General features: G+C 39.9%; 1 protein-coding gene across 1 annotated transcript in view; it reads right to left on the bottom strand.

Annotated features, from left to right (window-relative positions):
- Positions 1-1,208: 1,208 nt before the first annotated feature.
- The window catches only part of ngly1 (N-glycanase 1), a 62,511-nt gene continuing 44,660 nt past the window's right edge, over positions 1,209-19,059 (bottom strand). The window contains exons 7-12 of the mRNA XM_041185071.1: positions 14,183-14,328; positions 9,209-9,319; positions 5,250-5,420; positions 3,291-3,476; positions 1,767-1,944; positions 1,209-1,648 (exon numbers count right to left, since the gene is read on the bottom strand). Coding sequence (XP_041041005.1) covers positions 1,473-1,648; positions 1,767-1,944; positions 3,291-3,476; positions 5,250-5,420; positions 9,209-9,319; positions 14,183-14,328 — 968 coding nt within the window. The 3' untranslated portion in view covers positions 1,209-1,472. The remainder of the gene's footprint in view (positions 1,649-1,766; positions 1,945-3,290; positions 3,477-5,249; positions 5,421-9,208; positions 9,320-14,182; positions 14,329-19,059) is intronic.

Raw genomic sequence — 19,059 nt, 5'->3', positions numbered from 1 at the left:
AAAATACAAGAAACTATAATTAAAAACGCATGTCAATTTTGTGTCCCCTGAGCAGAGGTGACATGTAATGAAAGGCAAATAATGTTTGACAAATACGTTAAGAGTGTTTTGAAGATGTAACTAGTAGGATGGATAAGGAGGAACCAGTGGCTGTAGTATATTTGAATTTTCAAAAAACATTTGATAAAGTACCACACAAAAGACTCTTACACAAAATAAGAACAAGATCTAACTGAAACATTAAAAATTCTTAAGGACCTTCACAGAGTAGATGCTGAGAAAATGTTTTCCTTGGCTGGGGAATCTTGAACACGAGGCCGCAGTCTCAGAATAAAGGGTCGACCATTCACCAAGGAGAAGAAATTTCCTCATTCAAGGGGTTGTGAATCTTTGGAATACTCTACTCCAGACAATTGCAGATGCTCAGTCATTGAGTATAAAAAGAAACAGTGGTCATAGATTTTTGGGTATTAACGTTAAGGGGAATAGTATGGGAAGGTGGAGTTGAGGTCAACTGAATGATGGAGCAAGCTAGAAGAGTTAAATGGCTCGCTTCATCTCCTATTTATGTATTCTTCTACTCCATTAAGACTCTTAGTATCTCAGCAATAAGTGGCCTCATTTTCCTACAGGAATGTACCACCTCAAGAGTATCTATATTGAAGTTTGTCTGCCAATTGCATGTCAATTCTGCAAGTTTATTATGCCTTTTTGCGCTTCATTGCATTTAGCTTCTAACTAAAACGCATGTCTTTTGGAAAGAAGCATTACCAAGCATGGTTACAACATAGTAACTCAACATCGCTGTGGTTTACAAAAAAGGATACTGAACTAATACATTAAGTATAAATGCAGCACAGCATTTGCAGGACGAACAAATATCGAATGTGAATTGGTGGGGGGGGGCAGCACTTATGCAGTTCAAAGTCAAGGAAGGGCACATTACTAGTATGCAATAATGGAGATTTTCTGTTCAACTCCTGGTCTCACGACAAATTATTTAGATAATGGGCAGATAAATATGCAGTCCAGGCCATATGGAGCAAAAAGCTCACCAAGTAGTATGGGTCTAGAATGTTGAACCCATATAAAAAAAAATCACACTCAACATCCAATTAATTCCTTTTGAAGGGTAGTCACTCATAAGTGTATTTGGATGTCAATTTGTGCAAGTATTTTAAGTTTGAGTAGTCATATTGGATATTTTATAACAGTACAAAACACAAGTAATCAATTTTTATTCACCTCATGGTACAAGAAAGTAAAGCTACCTTATATTTTACTGATATTCTGCATTGTGTACAAGTGTTCCTATCATAGTTCCAAAAAAGATTCAAAATCTTAACTGCATCCAAAAGTATGGTACTGAAAATATTTTGTATAAATGCCTGTGGAATACATCAATATAAAAAAATACATGGTTTGACTAATTTGAAACCTCTTATTCAGGCTAGTGATAATTTGTACTTAATCTAAACAGCCTGAAGAGTTATAATGATCTCCATGGGGTACTCTTGACGATCATTCAAACTTTGTCTGAAGAGTTGGGTATGTTGCCATGCAACATCTCCTTCACCACCACTTAGTTCAGCCTCCAAAATTAATTCGGTAGATCCATTAAAATTAGAGAATGAATGAGTATCTTGATCTAATTTAAAGAAAGAAACGTAAAAATTAACATTATGTTACTGTACTGCATTTTTCTCCAAATTGTGCTTTTATCAAGGAGAAAAAACCAACAAATTCAATAAGACAGCAATACACACCTCCATTTAGATCTATGCTGACTAAGTTTGAAATCAGATGCCATCGAACATCTCCAGTTTGAAATGTCTGGCTGCTGGATCGAACGGAAACAGTGTCAATCCTTAGACCTACTGAACCACATTCAAACTTCCAACTGACTTTGGCGAATGTTGATCCCTCTGTGCGAGCAATGTACACCTGTGCAAAAAAATTATATTGCATCAAGTACTATATTGTAAAACTTTTCTACACCAAATCGGTTACGTTTATATTATAAAACAAGTTTAAAGGAGTCATGCTCAGTTATACTAGATTGATAAGCATCAACTGCATGGCCAAATAATTCAAAAATCTTTCGACCAGTCTTTGCAAATGAAAAGAGGTTTCATGAAGTGCCATTTGAAAGCTTTGATACTTCTTTCATGAAGCTGAATTATTTAAAATGGTTTAAAAAGAAAATATAAATGGTAAATATATATTATTTTCTTTATTACTAGAAATGCCCATCAGGTTTATTAAATGATGTACACTTTTATCACAAGCATAGCATGACAACACATTCGGCTACAAAAATCATGGGGCTACCATTGACCAGAAACTGAACTGGACTAGTCATATAAATATTGTGGCTGCAAGAGCAGGTCAGAGGCTAGGAATCCTGCAGTAAGAAACTCATCTCCTGACTCCCCAAAGTCTGTCCACCATCCACAAGGCACAAGTCAGGAGTGCGATGGAATACTCTCCATTCGCCTGGATGAGTGCAGCTCCAACAACACTCAAGAATTTTGACAACGTCCAGAACAAAGCAGCCCAATTGATTGGCACTCCTTTCACAAACATTCACTCCCTCCACTACTGATACACAGTGGCAGCAGTGTGTGCCATCTACAAGATGCACTGTAGGAACTCACCAGGGCTCCTTAGATAGCATTTTCCAAACCCATGACCACTACCATCTAATAAGGACAAGGGCAGCAGACACATGGAGGGGAATTTCCAGGTGGTGGTGCTCCCAAGCTACTCACCATCCTGACTTGGAAATATATAACCATTCCTTCACCGTCACTGGGTCAAAATCCTGGAACTCCCTCCCAGTTTGGGTGTACCTACACCACATGAACTGCAGCAGTTCAAGACAACAGCTCACCACCACCTTCTCAAGGGCAATAAATGCTGGCATAGCCAGCGATTCCCACATCCCATGAATGACTAAAGAAGATACACTGTAATTCTCACAATGGTGAGTTTTAGGTCTCAACAGGCTCATATAGGAACTTCCTTTTTGTTCACACCAACAATTCTTCACTTGACAATACTGTCACAATCAGATAAAACACTTCAGTGCCGTTTTAGCAGAAGATCCAATACATAAGAATACGTTCTGATGCAAACATGTTCAGAACTAAGTTCATCATCCCTAAAAGAATCTAATCTTTTCCTTGCATCAGATATGTCCCTAGAACAGTATTCAATATTTATCAGAATTCCTACTGGAACTAAGTTGATATGTACAAATGTGAAAAAACCTTGTTGCAAATCCATACCATTTTCCAGTCTTGTTCCACTTTTCGAACCACAGAATTCATTTTCCATACACCTTTTTCCCAGTCATTAATGATTTCATTGTTGTTGGAAACTCGAATATAGTGATTTTCTACTACATTGTATTTGATATGAAACGACTTTGCTGCTTTTTCTTTTTCAGTAGCTACAAAAGTGAATCTTGTGTTCTGCACAGAAAGAAAATAAAATGAAAAATCATGCCTGGTACCACAAAGTGTACTCCATTATTGGGGAAGCTTAGAGAAGTTGCTGAGCAGAAAGAAGAAACTAAGTTTCACAAGTTTCTCAAATTCCTGAAAGTATTTTATTTATTGCTGAAAAAAAATACATTTTTTGTTGAAGCTTTTCATCTTGTATTCATCAGAATAATGCACAAGAAAATGCCAATGTCAGGGAAAACAACATATTTATACTATATGAGAAGAGAGTGCTGATTGGTTGGCAAGTGGACTCTAATTGGTAGAGGCATTGCAATGGAGAATGCACCAGTTGATGGCAACTGACAGTTAACTGCCAAGTTTTGGTTGCAATTTAAACCAGGCAGTTTTATTCTGATTGGTCAAGGCATTGCCCTGAAGAATGAAGCAGCAAATGGCTTTCACTTCGTATAGCTGCAACAGGTGAAATGTTGGGCAAAATGCTTGGCAGTTAACTGTCAGTCATCAACTGGTGCATTTTCCATACCAACCCCTCTACCAGAGTCTACTTACCAATCAATCAGCACACTCTTTGAATAGGATATACTTTGTTTCCCTTACATTGGTATTCTTGCGAATTGCTCTGATGAGTACAAGATAAAGAGCTTTGACAAAAAATGTCTCCTTTTAGCAATACTATACCAAGCGAATATTTATTTTATATATGATAAATTAATATGCATGCAAATAAGTACAGCATGGATTTGTTGAGGGAAGGTCATATCAGACTAACTTGATTGAGTTTTTTGAAGCGATAACAAGGAAGGTCGATGAGGGTAGTGTGTTTGATGTAGTCCCTGTGAACTTCAGCAATGTTTTTAACAAAGTCCCATGGGATCCAATGGGAAGTGGAAGTTGGATCCAATACCGATCGAGTGGCAGGAAGCAAAGTGTAATTGGCAAAAGATCGAGAGAGGCTGGAAAGCTGTTTCCAGTGGTGTTCCACAGTACAACTAGTAGTATAGTGGTATTTGTTAGAGGTTTAAGCCTCAAAATATAGGGGGCATTAAGAAGTTTGTAAAATGTATGAAAATTGGCTATATTCTAGATGTTGAAAAAAACAGTAGAATACAGAAGATATCAGGTGGGTGAAAAGATGGCAAATGGAATTCAATCTGGAGATGTGTGAAGGAATGCATTTGGGGAAGGTAAACAAGACAATGGAATACACAATAAATGGTTGGTTACTGAGAAGGGTACAGAAACTGAGACACCTTGGAGTCCATGTCCACAGATTCCAGAAGGACAGAAGATTTAAGAAGGATAAGGGGGTTAAGTTAAATGGGATACTTTCCTGATTAGCCAAGGCCTGGAGTACAGCAGCAGGGAGGTTGTACTCGAACTGTATAAAACACTAGTTAAGCCACAGTTAGAGTATTGCATACACTTTTGGTCATGGAATTACTGAAAGGATGTGAATATACTAGAGAGGGTACAGAGTTTGCAGAATGTTGCCAGGAATGGAAAATGTTAATGATGAGTATTGGATTGGCTGGGGTTATGTTATTTGGAACACAGGAGGCTGCCAGCCCTTCTTTTGCAAATTTCATGAGATGTTTCATTTATCATCATGCTTAAAACATGAAATATTTACAAAAAAAAAAAGCAATTTATTAGAATTCTGAATTCCACAATGTCCACAGGAACTTTAAAATCAATGGAAAGCTTCTAATAGTCAGAATACAATACCTTGAAAAAAAAAGAGTTGGGCTCAAACAGTGAAGTTTACTTGATCATATCTACCTCAGCAAGGACTCCAGTTTCTCCTCTAGCTACTCTCCAAAGTACAGAGCCTGATGTCCTGCCACCAAGTTCTCCTGGATTTGGGGTCTTTGGTGAAATGAATTCTACAAGTTCGACGATATACCTTTCCAAAAGCTCTTGCTTCCTGTCTTGTGGAAGGAAATGTTTCCTCTGAAATTATAGAATAATCTATATAAGAACATAACATAAGAGCATAAGAACTAGGAGGAGGCAATTCAGCCCCTCGAGCCTGCCCTGCCATTCGATACGATCATGGCTGATCTCATTTTAGACTCAACTCCAATCTCCCGACCTCTCCCCATAACCTTCAAACTGTTACTAATTAAAAATCTGTCTATCTCCTCCTTAAATTTATTCAGCGTCCCGGCATCCACTGCACTCAGGTAGTGAATTCCACAGATTCACGACCCTTTGATAAAAGTAATTCCTCCTCACCTCTGACTTAAATCTACCACCCTTTTAGCCTAAAACTATGGCTTCTTGTTCTAGAATGCCCCACAAGGGGAAACATCCACTCCACGTCTACTTTGTCTATCCCCTTTAGTATCTTATATACCTCAGTTAGATCTCCTCTCATCCTTCTAAGCTCTAGTGAGTAAAGGCCTAAACTGTTCAATCTCTCCTCATAAGACAAGCCCCGCATCTCTGGAATCAACCTAGTGAACCTCCACTGAATCGCATCCACTGCAACTACATCCTTTCTCAAGGGGATCAAAATTGTGCACAATACTCCAGGTGCGGTCTCACCAATGCCTTGTACAGTTACAACAACACTTTCCTATTTTTATACTCTATTCCTTTAGCAATAAATGCTAAAATTCTATTTGCCTTCCTTATTACCTGTTGTACCTGCATACTAGCTTTCAGCGATTCATGCACGAGGACACCCAGATCCTTCTGCACTGAAGCATTCTGAAATTTCTTTCCATTTAAATAATAAGTCACCTTTTTATTTTTCCAACCAAAATGGATAACCTCACACTTATCCACGTTAAACTCCATCTGCCAAATTTTGGCCCATAACCTGTCCATATCCACTTGTAAATTTCTTATTTCTTCATTGCAACTTACTTTCCCACCTATTTTGGTGTCATCTGCAAATTTAGCTAGAGTACCTTCTATCCCTGAATCCAAGTTACTAATATAGATTGTAAATAGTTGGGGCCCAAGGACCGAACCCTGTAGCACCCCACTAGCTACAGCTTGCCATCCAGAAAAAGACAGGCCCTAGGGCCTCTCTGCTTTCTGTTGGTTAGCCAATCCTCTATTCAAGCTAATATATTACCCCTAACTCCATGTGATCTTATCTTGTGTATTAATCTTTTGTGCAGCACCTTATCAAAGGCCTTCTGGAAGTCCAGATATACTACATCTACAGGATCCCCATTATCCACTTTGCTTGTCACATCTTCAAAGCACTCTAGTAAATTAGTCAAACATGGTTGACTTTGATGGATTGCGTTTTGACTTTCCAAATGCCCCATTACTACTTCCTTAATAACGGATTTCAACAATTTCCCAACGACAGACGTTAAACCAACTGGTTTATAGTTTACTACTTTCTGCCTCTCCCTCCCTTTTTGAATAAGGGCATTATATTAGCATTTTTCCAATCCACTGGAACCTTTCCAGAATCCAGGAAATTTTGGAATATTATAGCCAATGCATCTACTTTCTCCACTGACACTTCCTTTAAGACCCTGGGATGTCAGCCATCAGTCCTGGGGACTTGTCACCCTTTAAACCCAATAGTTTGTTCAGTGCTTTTTCTCTAGTGATGGTGATTGTTCTAAGTTCCTCCTTTTCTATGCACTACCTGTTACTATTGGGGTGGTACTAGTGTCCTCCACCGTGAAAACTGAGGCAAAATATTGATTAAGCGTCTCTGCCATTTCTGCATTCCCCACTATTAACTCCCCAGTCTCATCCTCCAAGGGACCAACATTCACTGTAGCCACTCTCTTTCCTTTTATGTACTTATAGAAGCTTTTGCTATTAGTTTTTACATTTTGCACTCGCTTTCTTTCATAATTTGTTTTTGCTCTTTTCATTATTTTTTTAGTAACCCTTTGTTGATCTTTAAAAGTTTCCCAATCTTCCAACCTGCCACTGACCTTTGCAATTTGGCATGCCTTAGTTTTTGCCTTTATGTTATCTTTAGCTTCCTTGCTTAGCCATGGATGCTTTTTCCCCCTCTTACCATCTTTCTTCCTCTTTGGAATATATTTTACTGTCCTACCTTGTAGTCTTTCTGCCCAGTCTACTAAGGCCAAATCTGCCCTCATGTCTATGTAGTTACCTTTGTTTAACTCCAGAACACTAGGTGTGGGAATCAAGTTTCTCGCTGTCAAACTGAACTTGTAATTCTAGCATGCTATGATCACTCTTCCCTCGAGGATCCTTTACTATGAGGTAATTAATTAATCCCAATTAATTACACAAAACTAAATCCAGAATAGCCTGCTCCCTGGTTGGTTCCACAACAAATTGCTCCAAGAAACAATCTCTAATACACCATGAACTCTCCCTCGAGGATACCCTTGCCAATTTGATTAGTCCAGTCTACAAGCATATTAAAATCACCTATGATCATTGCCGTGCCTTTCTTACATGCGCCCAGTATTTCTTGGTTTATACTGTGCCCTACTGCTGAACTACTATTTGGGGACCTATAGATTACTCCTACCAGGGACTTCTTTCCCTTGCTATTTCTTATTTCTACCCAGGCTGACTCTACGTCTTGCTCTCCAGTGCCTATATCATTCCTCACTATAGCACTGATCTCTTCCTTTACTAACAAACTTACACCACCTCTTTTTTCTTGAAACCAGGTTTCAGCTTAATCAGCCAGGTTAACTGTTAGAGTTATTCTGTTTCATTTATCTTATACTACAATTGAATCCATTTAAATCCCACTCAAAAATATCTTTCTAATTAAGTTTAATGCAGGAACAACAAACAAATAGGAATGCAAATAGTATGCTGTTCTTTATCGCAAGGGGATTAGGGAAGAGTAAATAAGTCTTTCTACAATTATACAGGGCTTGTGAGATCAGACTGTGTACAATTTTGATCTCCTTACTTAAGGAAGGATATATTTGCCTTAAAAGGAAGTACAACAAATGTTCAATACTTATTCCTGAAATGACAGGGCTTTCCTCTGAGGACATATGGAGTAGAATAGGATTCTATTCTTTGGAGTTCAGAAGAATGAGAGGTGATCTCACTGGAATGTTATTTTTGTTTTAAAAATAAAAAATGACTTGACAGGGTAGACGGTGAGAGCTTTTTTCCACTGGATGGAACAAGGGGTTGGCTATTTAAGTTTGAGATGAGGAGAAATTTATTCACTCAGAATTGTGAATCTTTGGAATTTTTATGCCACAGGGCTGTGGATGCCAGGTTGATGAGTATATTCAAGATTGAGATTGGTAGATTTCTGGGCACTAAGGGAATCAAGGGATATTGGGATAGGGCAGGAATGGGGAGTTGAGGTAGAATTTCAGCCGCCAACTTATCCAACAGCAGAGTAGGCTCAAGGCTGACTCTTGCTCCTATTTCTTGTCTTACATTTAAGGTCAAAGTTGTGGGATTTGAGAATGTAGCTGTAAGGGACTTGATTTGGTCTGTAGTCTTTCCAGAAGATTACCATAATCGATTTCAGACAATTCAAAGTATTTTATGTGCCTCTTTCAAACTATGCAGTAATTTGTATTAGGCAATATTAAAAGCAAATAGGGAATTAAATGCTCAAAAGTTCAAAACCATGTCATTCTAATAAGTGACTTTGAATCAAGAGTAGATTGTATAAATTAAGGAAATGAACCAGTAGGTGGGCATACATCATTTCCATAACTCTATTATCTCAACAGAAAAGTCATTTGCACATATGTATTCACATATAGTATTTCAACTAGGTCACAAAGTTATACACTGACCTCAGAATTTAATTTATTAATAGTTTCACGTAGCAAACCCTCTCCAAGTTGAGTTCGGCGAGTTAGAAGCTCTGCATGCTTGCATGAATATCTCCAGCTAACATCAACCACCTGAAAAGATAATAGGAGCACCATGATAAATGTTACCCAGTCACTCATTGTCAAAGGAAAGTTTTCCTGAGAGTCTTAAAAGGAGAGAGAATTGGAGGGGTTTGGGGAGAGAACTTAGAACTTGGAGCCTAAATGAGTGAAAGGTTAAGGTAAAGGAAGCAGTGTTGTGCAAGAGATCCAGAGTTCAAGGAAAACAGTTTTTGGAGGATTGTTGAGCTGGTGATGGTTAGAGAAAGGGAGGGGCAAACCTATAGAGGGGTTTAAACATGAAGATGAGAATTTTAAGTATAAGGCATTGTTGGACTGGCTGGCACGGGAGGTGGGTGAGGGCAAAAAAGTTTTGGATAAGCTCAAGCTTATGGAGGGTGCAAGATGGGAGGGTGACCAGCAGAGCCTTAGAATAGTTGAATCTAGAGGCAACAACACAAATGACAGTTCAGTAGGAGACCAGCAATGTTACAAAGGTGGAAGTGGAGATCATTGAGGTGAAGATAAGGATTCAGAAGTCGCTTAGGACTCCAGGTTGCAAACGGTCTGCTTCAAACAGAGTGTGGGGTCAGAGTGGGGTATGGAATTGGTACAGAAAGAACAGAATTCATGGTAGAGGCCAAAAAGCTTCCCCATATTTAGGTGAAGGAAATTACAGCTCATCCAGGTTTGGATATCAAACAAAGGCAGTGGAGAAGTGAGAAAGGGAGTGCTGAGGGTGAGCTTAATGTCATGAGCATACATGTAGAGACTGGCATCATGTCTTGGATGATAGCAAGGAGCAACATGTAGATGAGAAATAGGAGGACGGTGAGATTAGATCCTTGGGGATTGCCAGAAGAACAGGTATTGGCGCAGGAAGAGAAATCGCTGCATTAGACTCTCTGGCTATAGCTGAAAAGTTAGAATGAAATTAGGCAAGGGCAGTCTCACTCAACTGAACATTGGAGAAGAGGCTTTAATGGAGGAAGGACTGGTTGACTGTGTCAAAGGCTGCAAAAAGGTTGTGAAGGCCGTGAGGAATAGTGCACCATAGTCACAGAGGAAGTCATTTATAACTTTTATAAGGGCTGAATCTGCGCTGTAACAGGGACAAAAACTTGATTGCAGGCTTGAAACATGGAATTGTGAAAAGATGGTCATGGATTTGGGAGGAGAAAACACATTCAAGGATTTTTGAAAGGCAAGGCAAATTGGAAACCAGGTGGTAACTTGCAAGGATGGATTTTTTTTTTTTAGGAACAGCTGATGACAGCACATTTAAAAGGAAGGAGCACAATACCAGAAGGAGCCATTTTTGATGTCAGCTCATATGAGTGCCAGGAATAGAAGATAGGTGGTTAGCAGTTGAACCGTGTCAAGAGAACAGTAGATAGGTTTCATGGATAACATGAGCTTGGAAGGGGCTCATAGAAGAGCAAGTAGAGAAAGATGCAGGTCTCAGGCTAGAAACAGTGATGCACTAGAACAGATTATCATAATCTTAGTGCCTAAGTTGTATATATTGCTAGAGGTGAGGGGGAAGGAAAATAAATTTTAAAGTGACATACAAAGCAGATAAAAGAAACCAGGGGTTGTGTTTCAGGATGACCGTGGAATAGCGAGCAGCTTTGGCAGAGGAGTGCATGGTCTGATAATTCTTGATGTGGCCCATCTAGATCTGGCATGAATGGCTAATCTGGTTCTGCACTATATACATTGAAGCCTGCATCCCTTAGCCTTAAAGGGGTGAAATAGAGCTTGTAGGAGGAGGAAAAACCAGGCACGAGAGAGAAAGCATTTTACCAGACCTGATCTCTAGCAAGTTTCCCAACAATTATTCAGTTATAGCCACGCTATTATTGTATATTTTCTTGAAAGTTATTTGAAGCTGCATGAGAAGAATCCAGTTGATAGAGCTACCCTTCATTTGCATGAGTGTGTCAAGGGTTATGGGGCTACAAGATGACAGCTGTGGTGAAAGTTTGGAATTAAGCAATCCTTTTATAATAATCTCAGTAATCTGATGCCTGAGCGAGATGGTTCACTGTGACAGAGTATTATTAATGATTGACTCATTCATGAAAGATGAATGGATAGAAGGAGTTAGAATTCTTCTCATGGTTCTTCAGATAAAGACACTCCATGCCATCCTGAATAGCAGATGGAAAGCTGCAGGCTGGAAAACCACTGTTATATATCTTAACTCCCAGCTGTGATCAAGATCTGGTTTTTCAGCACCTTTGATGGACCTAACTGACTACGAACATGGTTTTTATAGACTGTGTCAATTCTCACAGAACATGAGTAATTATCAAAACATGCTTTTCCATTGTCCAAAGCACACATTCGGACAACCCTGTCGGTTTAAATCCTAATCTCCTAATTCTGTTGTCCCGTGAATTTATCTCTCAAATTTAACTCAATACTACAATTTTTAAACATGCAATACACAAGGGTCATATTGGCAAGGGATGGGGGTAAAAAAAAAAGAGAATAGCCACTGAGGCATGCTACCAAAGAGCAAAAATACTAAGGAACAGTCTGACAATCAAATCTCCCACTTTTCTTGCACTTTAATACACGAGTCATTTTGAAGTTACCAGTGTTCTCCAGGATGAAACTCTCCTAAGGTAACAACTTTAACCCCCTCCCCTCTTGGTACATTGTGGAGATCTTAAAATATATATGAGTCTCGTCCAATGTATGGCATTTTCTCCCATGTGGCTTTAGCCGATGACGAAGGAATAAATTACACTAATGAACTTGTCCTGCAAAAAGTGAAAATTGCATCAACTATCTTCTGATTCTCATATTCCTTGTCCTTGCTCGTCAACCACTGTCGAATGGAGTTGCTGCCAGTGGTCTCATGCCGAGTTTTACATTGCAGGTGTAAATGGAAGGAAGAATGGTGTTTTGTGAAATGAGCCTTTTTGGACAGCAGTAACTACCCTGCAGCATGCAAGAGTTGTTTTGTACACCAAATATTGACTATTCAATCATTTCCCAAAACTCCTATTTTCCACCCTCCACAAACTTCAGCTCACCCAAAACTCTGCTGCCTATTTCCCAACTTGCACTAAGTCCCATTTGCCCATCACCCTTATGCTGGCTGACCCACATTGGTTCACTGTACACCAAATGCCTCAATTTAAAAATGTTCATCCTGGTGTTCAAATCCTTCTATTACACTGCTAATTGCTGTCTCAATCTTCTCATGTACTTGGGTTTTAATGCATGAAAACCATTCAATGGTGGCTGCCTTTTGAGTAGCAATTCATTGCTTTGTGGTGACACAAGATCTGCTTTAGTTGATATAAATAAGGTCATAATTCAAATGTCATTTCTGTATCATACAAAGATGATTCACACCCTCCCAACATCAAAAGGAATCCCATTGTAGTATGGCTAATGACACTGACAACTACCTGAAAATTTGCCAGCCAAGTCCTATCCACAAAGAAACAGTACAAATCAATCCTGGCCAATTACTGTTTTACTAGCTTTCCCCTGATCAGCAGTGGCAGGAGCTGCTCTAAATATCAAGGCAAAATTCAACGAACAATGGCACCAAGGAGTGCAAGCAAAACTGCAGAGTTGAAAGAAAAAGAAAGGTAGTTGTGATAATTGGAGATCAGTCACCCAGCCCCAGGATATCACTACAGGAGGCAGTTAGCAAACTGTTCTTGGCTTCAGCTGCTTCAATGATGTTCTGTCCATAAGATCAGAGATAGGCTGTTCATTGACGATTCTAGACCGTTCAGCTCTTTTCACTCCTTCAACAATGAAGCTGCCCACACCTGGAGAAAATCGGCTGAAAGTGAGGGGCAACATTCACGCCACGAGTAATATTGAGCAGCTCCAATAAAGGGAAGCCCAGTCATCTCCCTTCAAATTCAGTAGCACCATAGCTACTGAATTTGCCATCATTTGCATCCTGATGGCCCTACTGACCAGAAGTTTAACTGCACCAATCATGTTAATACCTTGGCTACCAAATGGAGGGCAGAAACTGGGTGCTTTGCAACAAAGCCTCTCAACCATCTACAAGGTTCAGTTCAGGAGTGTGATAGAATACTCACCATTTTCTGGATGGATTTAACCACAATACTCCAGAAACTCAAAACCATCTCAAACAAAACAGCTTACCTGACTGGTGTCTTTGCCACTGTGCTCAATGTCTATACCATCAATCACTGGTATATTCTTATTGCAGTGAATCATATACAAAACACTATGTAGCCACTTCATCACCTTCCTATATTGCAACCTTTATTTACACAAGAACATCACCTCAAAGCCATACATTATCCTGATTTAACGTATATCAACATCCCTCATCATCCCTGGAATTCGCAACCTAACACCATTGAGAGAGCATCATTTATACAAGGGTTGCAGCAGCGCAGGAGAGCACACCACTAATTTCTGGGGGCAACTAAAGATAGGCAATAATTTCAGTCTTGCCAGATCAATAAACGCTAACATTTTTTCTACTTTTTTACAGTCTGGGTTGGGAAAGTCAATCCAAGATACACCTCTAAGCACAGCAAATTGGACAGTTTAGAGATAATATCAGAACAGAACAGGCCCAGGACATAAACCAAAAAATAACTAAGTAATATTCTTTGGGGCTCAAGTGCATCACTTATTAAAATTATGATTTTAATATGCCAATAGAAAGTTAAAATGATTCAAATGATATTTACTGGCGCTTTGCTACTGTGTGTCTACCACTCAGCCCCAGAGTCTGCATTTTATATGAAGCAAAACATTTCTTTTCTCTGGCTATAGTCCAAAGGGATACAATTCATAAATCCTTTAAAACCATTGGTATCAAGCAACCTGTTCAAAGGATTGTCACTCAATTAGGATTTACACAAGTAGAAATTTTACCTCATCCTTTGAAAACGCGAAAACATAAGACAGCTTCTTTCCCCATCCAATTTCATACAGGAGCGGTTTATCACAGACATTTTCACAGGGATCACAATGCAGCCACCTTTTCTGGGAGGTTGAGTAGACCTCTGTCCACACATGATCTGAAAAGACAACCAATGTTCATTTACATTATTAAGCAGGCCTTCTGGTTACACTTGTAACTACTTGAACTGGCTGAAAATACTTTCATATAACATGCACTCCCAATATTCCCTTAAATCTCACACATAACATTACATGTCCAATTTACATTATGGATGACCTCACATCTACAACTCACACAGAACAATGTTATAAAAAAACCTAACCATTTGCATCTAGTATAATTCAGTACTGAGAGAAAAGCCTAGCTTGAAAGAGCAGATGTAGAACCAGTTTTGGTAGAAGAAAGAAATAGTAAAGGTGAAAGATCACTTGCAGTAGTTTATAGATCCCCTAACAATAGTCACTCTGCAGGACAGAGCATACAGGGAGAGAGAAATGGGGTCTGTAAGAAAGGTACTGCAATAATTATGAGTAACTTTAATCTTCACATAATTTGGGAAAATCAGTTCGACAAAGGTAGCCTGGAAAATGAGTTCACAGTGTTTTTGGGACAGTTTCTTAGAGCAGTACGTTCTACAGCCAACCAGGGAGCAGGCTATCCTAGGCCTAATAATGTTTAATGAGAAAGGATTAATCAGTAACCTCACGGTAAAGAAGCCTCTAGGTGATAGCAATCGCAATATGACAAAATTTCAAGTTCAGTTTGAAATGAAAAAGTGTGGGTCCATGACTAGTGTTGTAAACTTAAATAAAGGTAACTATGAGTGTACAAAGGCAGAGTTGGCTAAGGTGAGCTGAGAAACTAGGTTAAAAGGTAGCACAGTAGAGTTGCAGGGGCAGTCTTTTAAGGAGATATTTAATGATGCTCAGAAAAGATTTATGCAGTGAGAAAGAAAGGCGCTTTGAGAAGGAGGCATCATATGTGGCTAAATAAGGAAGTAAGGATATTAAATTGAAAGAAACACGGTACAAATTGGCAAAGATTAGCGGTAGGTCAGAGGATTGGACAGATTAAGATGCAGCAAAGAATGACTAAAAAGGTAATGAAGAGGCAGAAAGTTAAGAATGAGAGAAAGCTAGCTAGTAATATAAAAACACATTTAAATAGGAAAGGGGTAACTGAAGTCAGTGTTGGTCCTCTAGAAAGTGAGTCTGGGGAATTGAGAATGTAAAACAAAGAAATAGCAGAGGTGCTGAACAGGTATTTTGTGCCTGTCTTCATGGTAGAGGACTTAGAAAACTTTCCAAAGGTTCTTAAAAATCAAGAGATGATAGGGAGGGATGAACATAATACAATTACAATCACCAGAGAAAGGGTGCTATGAAAGCTATTAGACCTAAAAGCTGACAATTCCCCAGGAATAGATGGCCTGCAATCTAGGGTCTTAAAAGAAGGAGGCACAGATAGCAGATGCATTGGTTATAATCTTCCAAAATTCCTTAAATTCTGGGATGGCTCCAGTGGATTGGAAAATAGCTAATGTAACACTTTTATTCAAAAAAGGGAGGCAGAAAGCAGGGAAACTATAGACCAGTGAACCTAACATCTGTCATAGGGAAAGTGCTAAAATCCATTATTAAGGAGGTTATAATAGGAGGATACTTAGATTTGATCAGGCAGAGCCAGCATAGCTGTGAGAAAGGAAAATCGTGTTTAACTAATCTGTTAGAGTTTTTTTTGACAAAGTGGCATTCAATGTGGACAAAGGGGAACTGGTAGATGTGGTGTACTTGGTTTTCCAAAAGGCATTTGGTAAGGTACCACACCTAAGGTTACTACTCAAGATAAAAGCACATGCTGTAGGAGGAAAATATATTCGCATGGATAAAAGATTGGTTGGCTAACAGGAAACAGAGGGTAAGGATAAATGGGTCTTTTTTGATTGGCAAGCTGTAACGAGTGGAATGCCACAGACACAGTTACTGGGTCCTCAACGATTTACAATCTATATCAATGACTTGGATGAGAGGAGTGAATGTATGGTAGCTAAATCTGCCAATGACACCAAGATGGGTAGGAAAGTAAGTTGTCAAGAGGAGATACAAAATCTGCAAAAGGGACATAGACAGGTTAAGCGAGTGGGCAAAACTTTAGCAGATGGAGTATAATGTGGGTAAATATGAACTTGTTCACTTTGACATGGAAGAACAGAAAAGCAGTATATTTAAACGGAGAAAGATTGCAGAATTCAGTGGTACAGAGAGATCCAGGTGGCCTGGTATAGAAATCACAAAGTTAGTAATATACTAATATTCTGGCAATAGTACTGAAGACTTCTGCTCCAGAACTTGCTGTGCCCCCAGCCAAACTGTTCCAGTACAGTAACAACACTGGCATCTGCCTGGCAATATGGAAAATTGCCTAGGTGCACCCTGTCCACAAACAGCAGGACAAATCCAACCTGGCCAATTATTGCCCATTCAGTCTACTCTTGATCATCAATAAAGTGATGGAAGGGGTCAAAAACAATACTATCAAATGGCACTTGCTTAGCACTAACCTGCTCACTGACGCTCAGTTTGGGTTCCATCAGGGTCACTCAGCTCCTGACCTCATTACAACCTTGGTTCAAACATGGGTTTTGGTGAGGTGAGAGTGACTGCCCTTTACATCAAGGCAGCATTTGACCGAGTGTGCAATCAAGAAGCCCCAGCAAAACTGGAGTCAATGGGAATCGGGGGAAAACTGTTGGTTGGAGTCCCACCTAGCACAAAGGAAGAGGATTGTGGTTGTTGGAGATCAATCATCTCAGTTCCAGGAGATCACCGTAGGAGTTCCTCAGGACAGTGTCCTAGGCCAAACCATTTTCAGTTGCTTCATCAATGATCTTCCCTCCATCATAAAGTTAGAAGCGGGGATGTTTGCTGATAATTCCACAATATTCAGCACCATTCACAACTCCTCAGAGACTGAAGCAGTCCATGTCCAAATGCAGCAGTACCTGGACATTATCCAGGTTTGGGCTGATAAGTGGCAAGTAATATTTCTGCCATACAAGTGCCAGGCAATGCCCACCTCCAACAAGAGAGAATCTAACCAATGTCCCTTGACATTCAATGGCATTACCATCACTGAATCCCCCACTATTAACACCCCATTTACCAGAAACTGAACTTGACTAGCATTTAAATACTGTGGCTACAAGAGCAGGTCAGAGGCTAGGAAACACGCGGTGAGTAATTCACCTCAAGTCCCCAAAGCCTGTCCACCATCTACAAGGGACAAGTCAGGAGTGCAATAGAATACTCTCCGCTTGCCTGGATGAGTGCAGCTCCAACAATACTCAAGAAGCTTGACTATTCAGGGCAAAGCAGCCAGCTAGATTGGCACCACATCCACAAACATTCATTCCCTCCACCACCGATGCACAGTGACAGCAGTGTGCACAGTGAATGTAGTGTGTAATATCTACAAGATACACTGCAGAAACTCACCAAGGCTCCTTAGGCAGCACCTTCCAAACCCACGACCACTATCATCTGGAAGGACAAGGGGAGCTGACACATGGGAACATCGCCACCTGGACATTCCTCTCCAAGCCACTTACCATCCTGACTTGAAAATATAACGCTGTTCCTTCATTGTCACTGGGTCAAAATTTTGGAACTCCCTTCCTAACAGCACTGTGAGGGTACCTACACCACATGGGCTGCAGCGATTCAAGGCAGCGGCTCACCCACCATCTTCTCAAGGGCAATAAACGCAGGCCTAGCCAGCGACACTCACATCCCATGAACGAATATAAAAAAAAGTATGCAGGTACAGCAAATGATTAGGAAGGCAAACGGAATGTTGGTGTTCATTGCAAGAGGAATGGAATATAAAAGTAGGGAAATTTTGCTACAGCTGTACAGGGCCACTGTGAGCCCACATCTGGAGTTTTGGTATTCTTATTTAAAAAATATAATTGCTTGAGAAGCAGTTCAGAGAAGGTTCACTGAACACATTCCTGGGATGAAGTGGTAGCATATGAAGAAAGGTTGAACAGGTTAGGTCTATCTATACCCATTGGAGTTTAAAAAGATAAGAGGTGATCTTATTGAAACATACAATATCCTGAGGGGACTTGATAAGCTGGACACCCAGAAGATGCTTCCTCTTGTGGGGCGTCTAAAAACTCAGACATAGTTTAAAACTAAAAGGTCTCCATTTTAAAGAAAAAGATGAGAAGAAACTTTTTCTCCCAAAGGATCGTTGGTGTTTAGAATTCTCTTTCCCAAAAAATTGTGGAGGCTGGGTGTTTGAATTTATTTAAGGTAGAGTTAGACAGATTTGTGTTAGGCAAGTGAGTCAAGGGTTTTGGGAGTGGGGGGAGGGGTGGGGGGGCCGGGGGGTGGGGGCAGAGAGGAAAGTGGAGCTCAGACCACAACCAGATCAGCCATGATCTTACTAACTGTGGAGCAGGCTTGAGGGCCAAATGGCCTACTCTTGCTCCTATGTTCCTAATTAATACAGTGTTTAAAACAGTTAGCTGTTGAGCAATCATTTAATATGATCAGTTTTTGCTCAATTTCAGAAAGGCCTGATGCCAGGGATTACACAGCATCAAGACTTGATGTCATAAAGCTATCATATGTTTCATAATGGTATTGTAAAGTCAGCTTATGTTTGTGTGCGTGGATGGTTCTGTGTGGCTGATTTAATGAGACACGGAGAGACTGCAAGGTTGAAATTATCAACAGAGTTAGGTGTAAAAAGGCATGTGAAATGCTAATGAGTGAACTAGGGTAAAGTCAGCAGATAGGGGAGGGGTGTTTGGTTTTCAAAGGGATGGCAGGATGTTTAC

The sequence above is a fragment of the Carcharodon carcharias genome, chromosome 3, assembly GCF_017639515.1.
Source record: "Carcharodon carcharias isolate sCarCar2 chromosome 3, sCarCar2.pri, whole genome shotgun sequence".
Classification (NCBI taxonomy): Eukaryota; Metazoa; Chordata; class Chondrichthyes; order Lamniformes; family Lamnidae; genus Carcharodon; species Carcharodon carcharias.
This window is presented reverse-complemented; position numbering and strand designations above follow the sequence as displayed.